This window comes from Acomys russatus, chromosome 19, assembly GCF_903995435.1.
Source record: "Acomys russatus chromosome 19, mAcoRus1.1, whole genome shotgun sequence".
In the NCBI taxonomy this organism is placed as follows: domain Eukaryota; kingdom Metazoa; phylum Chordata; class Mammalia; order Rodentia; family Muridae; genus Acomys; species Acomys russatus.
The window spans coordinates 24618230-24631717 of record NC_067155.1 but is presented as its reverse complement, the minus strand read 5'-3'; the positions used below and the strand labels follow the sequence as shown (position 1 = coordinate 24631717).

Below are 13488 nucleotides of genomic sequence, written 5' to 3'. Positions count from 1 at the left end.
GGCCTCTGGGGATGCTATTTTTGATTGTGAGAGAAAAACCAGATCAGTTGCCTGGCAGCAATGGCACACGCCTTTAATCCCAGAATTCAGAGGCAAATCGCTGAGTTTGAGGCCAGCCTAGTCTACATATACATGGATGGCCAAAACCACACAGAGAAGCCCTGTCTCAAAAGCCAAAAGCAAGAAAAGTAGAGGGGAAGAGAACACAGAAGTAAATAGAAGTGCAGAGCACTCGTTGGAAAACCAAGTAGAAGAAAAGAAATAATTGTCAGAGTGGGGAGGGGGGCGGGGGGTGGGGGGGTAAGGCACTGAGAAGACCGGAACATGGGGTACCAGGATGATGCCTGGGAGAGGGGCACGCTGGGGAGACTGAAGGTGGACACGCGAAGAGCTGCTGTGTGGAGCAAGGACCTGAAAAGAAACACAGAGATCCAACCGATGAGCTGAAGGTCTATTCATTAAACACAGCGAGGCTGTAGAGCAGCCACTAAGGAAGAAAAAAAAGAAGAAGAAGATGGCGGCGAAGTCACCAAGGACAGGAACAAAGGAATGAAGGTCTCAGCTAGTTTTCATAGTTGCTGGTGTAGAAAGAAAAGTGTCTGGGAACCACTCTTTTCTTTCAATTAAAATGAAGATTAACTTTGTAGCCAAATTTAACTGAGGTTTCCCCTCCACGGCTCAGAGAATGGATCTGGTCTTGGGATTGTTACATTTAACGGAGAAATAGAGTCTACTGACATGAGCAGAGCCAGCTGCATATAGGACAGCTCATCTCAAGAGGTTCCATTTTCAAAAAGAAGCCAGCATTCAGATAGCCCTAATGGCTTTGGGCCTACCATCATGCTCCAGGGCATAGCCCCATCATGCCCCCATCACACCCCGATCACGCCCCGCCACGCCCCCACCCCTACCCCCAAACAGAGAATTGCCTGCCTGAGTCTTTCACTTCTTTGCGACAGCCTGTATCATTCTCTCGATCTTGAATTATTTTCCCAAAGCTTTGGGTGATAATCAGTGTGTGTTGTTTTACTCACAGAAACTAATTTTATTAGCTGAAGGGAATAAAAAGGAGGTAGAAGTGTGTACTTGTTACAGGAATACTGACCCCATTGTGAACCCCAGGATTGTGAACTGTAAAATTCTGTTTTTTGTTTGGCGTGGTTAAGCCCTAACACACACCTTTAATCCAAGAACTTTCTGTTTGTTGTAAACAGGTGATTATGGTGTGACTCGGCCCTAGCACACACCTTTAATCCAAGAGCTTTCTGTAAAGGGGATTAAATAAAGTTAATCAGTTAATCCTAGGTCAAGAGGCAGAGCAAGAAACCAGATGACAGGGATTAAAGAGTAGGAGGGAGTTTGAGTTGAAAGGTATTAAAGACAGAGCGGATAAGAAAAAAGGGGCTTTTGGAGCTTTGAGCTAGCAAGCTCTTTGGCTTTTAAGTTTTTTGGCTTTTCCTCCTGGGCTGTGGCTGAGCTAACAAGCTTTGGGTTTTTGTTTTTTTGTTTTTTTGGTTTTTTTTTTCTGCTGGGACATGAGCTGAGTAAGAAGGTCAGCTGGACGCCTTCTCTGCCTCTCTGAGCTAGCAGGTTTCACCCTAGCATCTGACTCCTGTGTCTTCATTGGTAAAATCAAAGGATCTGGGACCTTTTTTTTGTTTTTTGTTTTATAACGACATCTACCTCTGCAAGCTCAGTACCTATATATCTGAGGACTTTAACTAGTGCTGGCAGTTACTGATAGAATGTGCTCAGGGTGTCATAGAATGACATTCACTGTTACCTGTGGACAAACAGGCATGACAGTGATCTGTGCAGCAGACTGTCCGTCCGTACCCCAATACATCATCAGGGCAGATTAGACCCTCGGCTGCCTGCCCCTCCTCTCAGGAAGGGAGTCTCTTAGGGTGAAAGCTTTTTGTTATTCAAAGCCTGTTTTTTGTTTGTTTGTTTTTTTGTTGTTTTGTTTTGTTTTTCAAGACAGGGTTTCTCTGTGTAGCCTTGGCCATCCTGGACTCACTTTGTAGACCAGGCTGGCCTCGAACTCACAGCGATCCGCCTGCCTCTGCCTCCCGAGTGCTGGAATTATAGGCATGCGCCACCACGCCTGGCTCTCAAAGCCTGTTTTTAAAGTTAAGTGAGAGCTGCCACTCCTAAGATATGAAGAGAAAAATATGGTAGCCAGGAAATTATTTTATGTCCGCTTTTCTTTGGTTGGGACTGAAATTGCATTCTTGGAGCTGCTGTGAGCTGATGCTCTGGGCTAAATGCTTCAGTGGAGTCGCACGCAACAATTGGGTCCCCAGCCCAGACACTGTCACCATGGTGATGGGATATCACAGGACTCAGCATCCTCCTTGCCCAGTAAGAAGGGGGAAGCTAATCCTGGCTTTGGAATTTTTGCCAATTTATATATAATATGGGATGGAAATTTATATAACGTGGCTTTTCTATGCTTATGGCGTTCAAAGCTTACAGCAAATGGGGCACAAAACATGTTCTTATGAGCAAAACCTCAAGACTTGCAAGGCCTAGCGGTTGGCTGAAGTGTTATTACAGATTTAGTAGTCGCCCCCCTCCCCATTCTATCAAGTTTTCTCTAAATTGACAGTTGAGATTAATGTCTTGGGGCTGGAGATGGCTCACAGTGAGGGGCGCTGGCTGCTCTTCACAGGAACCAGGCTCAGTTCTCAGTAGCCACTGGTGCTCACAACTGCAACTCCAGTGCCAGGGCTACAGTGTCCTCTTCCAGCCTCCACAGGCACTGCATGCACACGGCGCACAGACGTACAGCCAGGCCAGCATTCATACACATAAAATAAAAATGAATAAGTCTTGATTCAAAATAGTAAGGTCTTTCTATTAATGTGGGCATGTTAGTTTTTTGAAAGTTGTTTGTACTTTATAATGCACCTCCACACTATTTTTTATAGTAGAATGTCCTGGTTATATGTAGAACATTTAAGGGAGTTCAAGTTAAAATTTTAATATCAGTAGGAATATTTATTTTCCCAGGAAAACATGTGGAATTTTGTTTTAGTTCCTGGACATTGTACAGGAGGGTACAGGCCCATCTTAACAAAATCCAAATAGTAACGAAACTCAAAGAAATATCCTTAAAAGACTGGCAGCACTCTTACCTACATGGTGACTGGACCTCAGTGAGGAGGAGAGGCTTCCAGGCTGTCAGGAGGCTAGGGGGGGTCCCTCTGCCCTCACCTGCCCCTCTAACCACTGTCACCGCTAAGGCTCGCCCTAAGCCAAGGCAGATGACACACTTAACAGTCTGAGCCCCGCGCCTGTGCTGATGGTATGTGCTGATGGTATGACGCCAAAGACACTTTAATGTGAGCCTTCTGGCTTCCTGAAATCTGGTCTGTGTGGGGTTCCCCCTTGGAATTTGGGGGACCCACTGAAAAGTCGGAAGTGGTTTATTGAATGTGCTTCTTAAATTCCTAAGATAAACCTGCCTTTGAGCATAGGCCTCTGGAGACTTCTAGTTGTCTAAGATCTGGCCCAATCGGCCACCTTTCTTCTTAGGAGTTACAGAGCACCAGCAGAGCTAGAACACACTGAAATTATTTGAAGTTAGGGTGGACATCTGTGGCTTACCTCTGCCCATTTTAGGAAGTTATGGACACAGAGCTTTATAGGCGTGTTTTCTTAACGGAGTGTGGGGTGGGTAGGGTGGAGGAGATGCAAATTCCATGGCAAATAAGATGCAGGAGTCGGGGCCCCACCCTGTCTCTCTGCACCTTTGGACTCTTTCTGACAGGAGAGAATTCCCCTGAGGGGACTGGGGCTGGGAGAGCTGTGCTGTTCCATCCACAGGGAGAAAGGCAGGCAGGGAGTGTCCCCCATAGCCTACTGTGAGTGGGAGAGAGCAGGGCAGGTCTGCAGCTGCTCCCAGAAAGCGAGTTGTTAGATAGGAGCGGTCAAGTGGGTTCAGATGATGCCCTGTTTTAAAGTAAAGCACTGTATGACTTAAATCAAAAAGAAGTAGCTATGTCGTGGCTATACTTTAGTTGTTTGTTTAATTATGAAGAGTTCAGCATAAAGTATGAGACCACGTGGTCACTTTCAAATGCGCATGCCGATTTGTTGCAACTGTCTGAACTTAGATTCGCTGGAGGTTGGCTCCAGGAGCCTCTTCACCTGCAAATACCAAGTCTACACACTCTCAAGTCCCCGTGTGAACGGTGTGGTATTGGTACAGAGCACATACTATGTCCCGTATGCTTTTTATTATTTTGTTGGAGACAGGTTCTCAGTACATAACCCAGTTTGGCCTTGGAGACACACACACACTCTCTCTCTTTTAATATTTTTTCTTTGACATTTTATACATGTATACAATATGTCTTAATCATACCTGTCTCAATTTCCCACTTCCCTCCAGCCCCCCAACATATACTCTCCCATCCCCTACGGCCCCCCAGCACATCCCCTCCCATCCCCCAGGTCCCCCCAAACACATCCCTTCCCATCCCCCAGGCCCCCCAACACATCCCTCCCAATCCCCCAGGCACCCCAACACATTCCCTCCCTCTTCGTGTCCTTTCTTTTTAATAACCCACCAAGTCTAATTAACCTACTTCCCTCCCTCCCTCCACCCTCTCTCCTTCTCCCTCTCCCCACTCCTTCCTTTCTTCTGTTTAAGGACCTGAACTGGTATTGGAGACTGGCTCAAAAGGACTGAGGGAGTAATGGTGGAGCTGCAGGCAACAATAGCAAAGATGAGGCATTTGGGGGGGCATGAAGCGGGGGGACTCCAGTCTCTCCTTCTGGTGCCAGGAGCCACATGCTGCCCAGCCCTTCCCCCAGCCTGTAGGTTGGACACAAAGTGACCTGGATGAACAGAGAAAATTCTGGGTAGGAATCCTCATCCCACAGCTGTTCAAGGATGCCTGTTTTCACATCGTTAGTGCTAATGTTTGCATTTTAGCTGGCTTCACAAAGAACTGCAGAAAACGTCATTGTAACCCTTACAGATGCAGGAAGGGCTTTCCAGTTTAACTAGAGAGCACACCCTTTTTTATGCAATAAGCCAAGTCTGTTGTTTCTTGGTTGCTCTTCTCTCTCCTTACCTGCCTTTCTGTATCCACTTCTCCACTTGAAAAGCTTACTAGCCAATCAGAGCCCAGCATTCTCTTCACGCTGGGTGCATACACTTTGACACTGGATAGTCCCCTAAATGAGAGAGGGCGATTGATCCCCAAGTCCCCTGGGGAAACCTCAGGGGTGTGGACTGAGATTTGATGACACTTGTCATATCAGTACTCAAGAGGCAGCAAGAAGGCTACCACAAGTTCAAGGCCACCCAGGGTGGGTGCATCCGCCTTTGTGGCTGGAAAAGATTGGAGACATCCTCCGTCTGTGTGATATAGGCTAAATGTACATGAACTTTTCCTTAGGGCATTTGTTTACACGAGCCAAGTACAAATTTCATATACATACATGTATTCGTACACACACACACATGCACACGCACACACTTTTTTATTTCTGTACTAGTTTGCTTTAATGTTGTTGTGATGTACCACTGACCAAAGCTAACTTGGTGAAAGAACAGGTTCTCAACGTCAAGAGAAGCTATGGTAGGAACTGAAGCCGAGACCACAAAGGAGCATGGGCGTGTTTCCCATGGCTTGCACAGACAGTCCAGGCCCACCTGCCTAGGGAATAGCACCGCCCACACTAGGCTGGGCCCTCCTCCGTCACTTAGCAATTAAGAAAATGTTTCCACAGATTTGCCCACAGGCCAATCTGATGGAGACGGTTTCTCATTTAAGGTTCCCTCCTCCCAGATTTGTCAGGTTGATTTCCAAGACCAGTCATCCCGATTTCTAAAACATGTTCTGCCTTCCATAGCAAAAAAACAAAACAAAACAAAACAAACAGAAATGCAAGCGAAGATTAGATAATCACATAATGCCATGCTGGGAAGTCAGCCAGGCTTCCTGGTGTAATAAAAGGTGTGATGGTCAGGGAGCATCTGTCTGTGGACCCTTGGCACTGGTGAGACTGTTTTTGCAGTTAGATTTTGGGTTAGTCAAATCACACAGCCCACTTTATCAGTTCCGCCTGACAAATAGGCTATTAGTAAGCTGCCCCTACACACCATCTAGTAAATAAATATGAAAGGAATTGGAAACTTTGCATCTATCAAATCCCAAAACACACACACACACACACACACACACACTTATTGGTGTGCATTTGTGTATGCGTGTGCAGTGCCTGTGGAGGCCAGAAAAAGGCATCAGGTCCCCTAAAACTAGAGTTACTGGCCATTCTGTGCCGACAAATATGGGTGCTGGCACCAAATTCCACTTTTCTTGAAGAACAGCCAGTGCTCTTAACAGCTGAGCCATCTCTCTAGCCCCACCTAGCATGCCATCTATCCATCCTTTCTTCCTTGCTTCCTTGCTTCTTTTGTACAGCTAGCAGTTGAACCTAGGGCCTCAAGCATGCTAGACATGTGCTGTGCCACTGATGTGCGCCCCAGCTCGGAAATACTAAATTGTAAAACTAAATCTTTCAGTTTTTACTATGTGGTTTCCACTGAAAACACAGGACTGCTTACAGCATCAGCATATTGGCATAATTTGTAAATATGTATTTCTTATGTGCATATAGAACTTGTCTTTCTGTGCTTGGCTGCTGTGAGTTGGCATAGAAGTATCCTTCAGGTTCATACTCAGTGTCCCAGAGGACAGGCTGTTCCTTTCTCTGTCAGGTGGACTATTAGTGGAGGGACGTCTCCTCTTCTTATCCGTGTATTCATGATACTTACCTTGGTGTCATGGACAGTGCCTCATCACAATGAATTCGCTTCTTTACAATATAGTCTCAGAAGCAGAATTGCTGGTTCATGTAAGTTTGTTTGGGTTTTTTGGTTTGGTTGGTTGGTTGAATTTTGCTTTTTGAGCAGCCATCATACCATTTTCCTTAAGGTCTCTCCCTAATAAGTTACATTTTTTTGTTCACCATTTTCAAGGAGCATCTTTCTCTATGTCTACCCATACTTATCTTTTTGAAAAAATCCACTTTAGTGTAGGTAAGGGGAAGTTTTGCTTTGGTTTTAACTTACATTTTCCTGAGTGTCAGCCCTTCAGGTTGAGCAGAGAGGTGTGGGCTAAAAGGAACATCAAGAGCCTAGCCAGCTGGTGCACACCTGTAACCCCATCACTGTTGAGGCCAGGTGGTACACACCTGTAACCCCATCACTGTTGAGGCCAGGTGGTACACACCTGTAATCCCATCACTGTTGAGGCCAGGTGGTGCACACCTGTAACCCCATCACTGTTGAGGCCAGGTGGTACACACCTGTAACCCCATCACTGTTGAGGCCAGGTGGTGCACACCTGTAACCCCATCACTGTGGAAGCCATCTGGTGCACACCTGTAACCCCATCACTGTGGAAGCCATCTGGTGCACACCTGTAATCCTATCACTGTTGAGGCCAGGTGGTACACACCTGTAATCCCATCACTATGGAAGCCATCTGGTGCACACCTGTAATCCCATCACTGTTGAGGCCAGGTGGTACACACCTGTAACCCCATCACTGTTGAGGCCAGGTGGTGCACACCTGTAACCCCATCACTGTTGAGGCCAGGTGGTACACACCTGTAATCCCATCACTGTGGAAGCCATCTGGTGCACACCTGTAACCCCATCACTGTTGAGGCCAGGTGGTACACACCTGTAACCCCATCACTGTGGAAGCCATCTGGTGCACACCTGTAACCCCATCACTGTTGAGGCCAGGTGGTACACACCTGTAACCCCATCACTGTTGAGGCCAGGTGGTGCACACCTGTAACCCCATCACTGTGGAAGCCATCTGGTGCACACCTGTAACCCCATCACTGTTGAGGCCAGGTGGTACACACCTGTAACCCCATCACTGTTGAGGCCAGGTGGTACACACCTGTAACCCCATCACTGTTGAGGCCAGGTGGTACACACCTGTAACCCCATCACTGTGGAAGCCATCTGGTGCACACCTGTAACCCCATCACTGTTGAGGCCAGGTGGTACACACCTGTAATCTCATCACCTTGGAAGCCAGCTGATGCACACCTGTAACCCCATCACCATGGAAGCTACAGAGTTCAAGGGTAGCCTGGCAAGACCCAGTTTCAAAGAACCAGCAACAACAAAAAGAATTGTGATAGAAATGGGGCTGTAGAGAGAGTTCAGTAGTTAAGAGCATGTACTGCTCTTATAGGGGACCCCAGTTTGGTTAAGAGCACCCATGTCAGGCATCTCACAACTGCCTGTAATTCCACTTCCAAGAGATCCAGCACCTTCTTCTGGCCTCTGCAGTCATGTGTACAAACTCTCTCTCTCTCTCTCTCTCTCTCTCTCTCTCTCTCTCTCTCTCTCTCTTTCACACACACACACACACACAGATATATATATATATATATATATATATATATATATATATATATATATATATATACACTCGTAATTTTAAAAGAAATCTAAAGGAGAAAGGTTAAGGTCAGACTGCTGAGGACTACTTTTTAAGTTATTTAAAAACCAGCATCTCCTTGTTCTAGTAAGGGAAAAGTGAATGAGAAATAAAACTGTAATGACATCTCTCTCACAGTGTTGAAAAGCTTTCACAATTACTTTCATATGTGTTATTTTTGCTGTAGGAAAAGCCACTGACGAAGTCTCTGCAGCGTGGAGAAGACCCCCAGTTTGACCAGGTATGTGACATGTTGCTGCATATGTTTGTGTGTTATCTGTATATTTCAAAATGCACCAAGTGGGGACTGGAGATGGATTCAGTGGCAGAGAGCTTGCCTAGTGTGAGCAAGACCCCTCCTCTAAACCCCACCCCCTACCCCTCCTCTACCCTCCCACCCCTTCTACCCCCCATCCCCTCTCGTGTTTGATGTAGCTTAGCGTGGTTCCAAGTTGCTGTGTGGAGTGTAAGATATAAGCTGGGGATGGGGAGCTGGGACACCGTCATGCTGAGGAAATCTCAAAGCCACAGGTGTGTGGTTTTACTATTATGCCCTCAGGGGATGGGGAGCTGGCTCAGAGGTTAAGAGGACCCAGGTTTGGTTCCCAGTACCCATGTGACAACCCACAAGCAGCCCCAGGGGATCTGGCAACATTTTCTTGCCTCAAATGTCCCTGCGTGAACATGGTGTACTTACATACATCAAGCAAAAAACACTTTTACACATAAAATAAAAGCAAAAGAGATCTTTCAAAAACTACGGCAGGCCGGGCATGGTGGGGCACGCCTTTAATCCCAGCACTCGGGAGGCAGAGGCAGGTGGATCCCTGTGAGTTTGAGGCCAGCCTAGTCTACAAAGCGAGTCCAAGGCTACACAGAGAGACCGTATCTAAACAAACAAACAAACAATAAAGACAAAAACAAACAAAAAACTACCGTGCCCTCGGCATCTGCACCTGGGTATTCAGGAAGCGCCCTATGATTTGAACCAGAAAGTCCAAGACTATAAGTAGACCCTCTGTTGTTTGTCCTAAATCTTTATATGCCAAAATCAGAGACCTAAAAAGGTGACTTACAGGGAATTCCAATGAAAAACTACTTCCTCTAAATTAGTTGTGGTCTGTGATGGCCTGGTCTGTGTGCTTGAGTTTGGTCGTGGTTTCATCCTGTTGTTTCCAGTCCTGCGCAGGCCTCATGGCACGCACCTGTAACCTTTGCGAGGCAGAGGCCAAAAGCCTGAGAAGACCCATTCTGTGCCATCACTGTCTATCAAGATGCTTTAAGTGTGAGCTAACGACAAAATGGCCACCCAGAACCATAAGACGCAGAGTGTTGCCCCAATCTAGCTGAACACCAAAGCAACACTGTGCTCTTTCACTTAGGAGAGAAGTGTCAACTGGGCCTTTTCTGGTCAGTTTCTTCAGATCTGGACACAGGATTCTTTAACACTGCCATTAGTAGTAGTCTACGGCTGAAATGGTTTTACGATGCCTAAAAGGGCCAGGCGGTGGTGGTGCACACTTTTAATCTCAGCCATTTGGAGGCAGAGGCAGGTGGGTCTATATGAGTTTGAGACCAGCCTGGTCTACAAGAGCAAGTTCCAGCACTTGAGAAACCCTGTCATGAAAAACCAAAACAAACAAACCAACAAACAAAAATACCTAAACGGTATAGGAAGGTTCCTGGACTTAGAATCACAGTTCTAGAAACGGGAACGTTCCAAGTTTCCTACAGTCTGCATGTATTAAGAAAGATGTTAGCCTGCCCAGGTGGGAAGAGACCCGCCTGCTCAGGTGGGAAGAGGCCAGCCTGCCCAGGTGGGAAGGGCTCCGAGTTTCCTATAGTCTGCATGTGTTAAGAAAGATGTCAGCCTGCCCAGGTGGGAAGAGGCCAGCCTGCCCAGGTGGGAAGAGGCCAGCCTGCCCAGGTGGGAAGAGGCCAGCCTGCCCAGGTGGGAAGAGGTCCGCCTGCCCAGGTGGGAGGGGCCGAGCTGTGGAAGGCCCCAGTGCCAGTGGGCTGGCACTTCATCATACGCTTGCCCGTATCAAAACGGCCTAAATGACAGTTGTGTGTTGACACCAGAAGGCTGTGCTCCTGAGGGACCCTTGAGGAATAGAGGTATGGGGGGAGGAGGGCTTAGAATTGATGATGATTTGACATTAAATAAAGCAGATGTGAGGAGACTCGTACAAAGGACAGTTACTGTAATAGTATTTAAGAATAGTCAATAGTAGTGAAAGAAGTAGAAACAGGGTAACCCAGGGCAAACCAGCTTTTGACATAATGCCCACTTAGTTCAACAGAGTGTCTGGAATCTGCTAGCTGTGTGTGCTGGCTAACCTTGGCTGTCAGCTGACACACTCCTGAGCAGACACTCTCAGCTGAGGAGCTGCCTCCATCAGATCAGCAGGTGGGCGTGTCTGTGGAGCGTGTCCTTCGCTGCTACGAGCTAACTGGTGCAGGTTGCCGAGTAAGCCGCGGGGAGCGAGCCTATGAGCAGCACACTCCTCCATGGTCTCTGCATCAGGTCTTGCGGCTAAGTTTGTGCCTTGAGTCCCTGCCTTGGCTGTCCTTAATGATGGATTGTAAATCGGAAGCCAAAATAAACCCTTTCCTCCCCAGACTGCTTTTGGTCAGGGTTTTATCACAGCAACAGAGACGTACCTAGGACACTGTACAGGTGTGCACAAATCACAGAGGTTCCATCCTCAAGGACTCTCAGCCCCAGAGGGAAGACTGGGCCTCATGCTTAGTTTAGAGATAAGAGCAGCGGATGATGTCATGGTGAGTCATCCAGATGAATGAGCTGGGCCGAGGTATAAGGCCATGGACAAAAGTGTTGAAGGAGAGAAGAGGAGAGTGGAAGACAGCCAGGAGGAAGTTAGGAGGATGCTCCGTTGCACTGGTCACAGGAGCCACAGCAGAGGGCCTGGGCCGTGCCTGTAGATTAGGATTATCAAACAGAGGACACCGTGCCTGTGGAGTGGACAGTGGGAAGGGCTATAAATTAGCTTGAGATATGTAACAGGACAATCTGTCTAGAGAAATAACAAGACTGTTAGTTTATATGGTCACTCAACAAACAGGTCTGAAAGGGAAAGCAAGTGAGTGAAGAAGAGTATCATAGGAAAACATAAAGGGGTTTGGATTAGAAGTGCTGGAAGCAGCCGGGGCAATGGCACATGCTGTAATCCCAGCACTCAGGAGGCAGAGGCAGGCGGATTGCTGAGAGTTCGAGGCCAGCCTGGTCTACAAAGCGAGTCCAGGACAGCCAAGGCTACACAGAGAAACCCTGTCTTGGAAAAAGGAGGAGGATGAGGAGGAGGAGGAGTGCTGGAAGCTGACTAGAATGCTGTAGGAAAACCTCACAAGGAAAAATCCACCAAAGAAAAGAGTGCCAGGAACTGGGAGAAGCCTAAGAAGATGCAACTGTCCAGGGCACAGGTAAAGCGATATGGCGGCTTACAGAAAAAAAAGCAAAGGGTAGATTGGAGTCAAGCCCTCCGAGGAAGTTGGATGTGAGGGGACCCTTGGCTGTGGGACAGTTTGTTGGAGTGCTGAACATTGATCCTTGAGATCCGGCCTTCCCATGTAGCCTGGCTCACCTCTAATTCTCCCTCTGAGCTCCCACCTCTTTCTCCGCAGTGCTGGGATCCCAGGTGTGCGCCACTCTGTGCAGCTGTTGAATACAGTTGGCATGGTCGATAAATCCACGCTAAGCAGTTCTAAGGGCCTCGCTTTCACACCTAAGCTTCTGGTGCTCCTCATGACTGGCAACACTTGAAGAGTAGCTTCTAGATAGAGCTGCATCATGGCGCCCATGATGGGGTCTTTTCTGTGAAATGTGGAGAACGTGCCATGAGCTGTGGGATAGATGTGTTACCTCCAAGCACCGTTCTGTTACCAGATTTAACAGACATCCCTTTTTCTGTTTGCTTTTAAAGATGTGGCTTTCTTTTTAGCACTCATTTTATGTGTACGCATATTGTATATGTGCCTAAGTGTATCTAAGGGTACCATGTGTGCGCAGGAACCCACGGGCTCTGGAAGAGGCCATAGAACTGCAGTTGCATGTGGTCACAAGCCACAGAGTGTGTGTGTCCCGAACCTAACTCGGGTGCCCTGGAAGGCAGCAAATGCTCTTAACTGCTGAGCTGCCTCTCCGGCCCTCACAGACATCCTTTTTAAGAGGCATTTGGTTTCTTGATTCTCCAATCAAACAGCAGCTGGCATGACAAGGGTAGACCTGGGTGGGTGGGGAGCAGATGCACTTAAAGAGAGATGAACACCACTGTTCAGAAATTCCCCCTTCGCAGTGGGCAAGGTCGCAGTGTTCCCCTTGCAGAAGGGGGGTCCGTGCTGCTGAGTAAGCACTTACTACTCTCGCGTGCGCCAGCCAGCTGTGCACATGTGCATTCTCTCACCTCAGCTTTCAGGCTCTTGCCTATGTGCTGTCTAATAATGGGCAAACAAGACTGAAAGTGCAGGCTGCATGACCCTGACACAAAATACCAGAGTGGCCTTGGATCTCTGATTTTTCACACAGCACACACACAGAGGGATGGGACCTACGTCCAAACATGAAATTTCTGTTGTGACATACTCACTTTCTATATGCAGCCTCAAGGGAATTTTAGGCAAAAAAAAAATTTTTTTTCAAATACTTTTATGCAGCCAGGCGTGGTGGCACATGCTTGTAATCCCAGCACTTGGGAGGCAGAGGCAGGTGGATCGCTGTGAGTTCAAGGCCAGCCTGGTCTACAGAGTGAGTTCCAGGACAGCCAAGGCCACACAGAGAGACCCTGTATCGAAAAACTAAATAAAAATAAATGTTCAGGTTGAGCGCTTTAGTGGAATTTGGTTTATATTATATCCCCCTGCTGTTTCAGTAGCTGCGCCCACCTCCTCCCAAACTTAGTGCCTTGGAACAGCCTGCGTTGGGGGGTGGAAGTCATTTCCTCTTTATTTCCTATTGCTCCCCAAAGGAGCTATGGCCAGAGAT

General features: G+C 47.5%; 1 protein-coding gene across 1 annotated transcript in view; it reads left to right on the top strand.

The window, feature by feature from the left end:
* The window catches only part of Fry (FRY microtubule binding protein), a 250299-nt gene that overhangs the window by 57013 nt on the left and 179798 nt on the right, over positions 1-13488 (top strand). The window contains exon 3 of the mRNA XM_051162840.1: positions 8674-8727. Within this exon, the coding sequence (XP_051018797.1) occupies positions 8674-8727 (54 nt within the window). The remainder of the gene's footprint in view (positions 1-8673; positions 8728-13488) is intronic.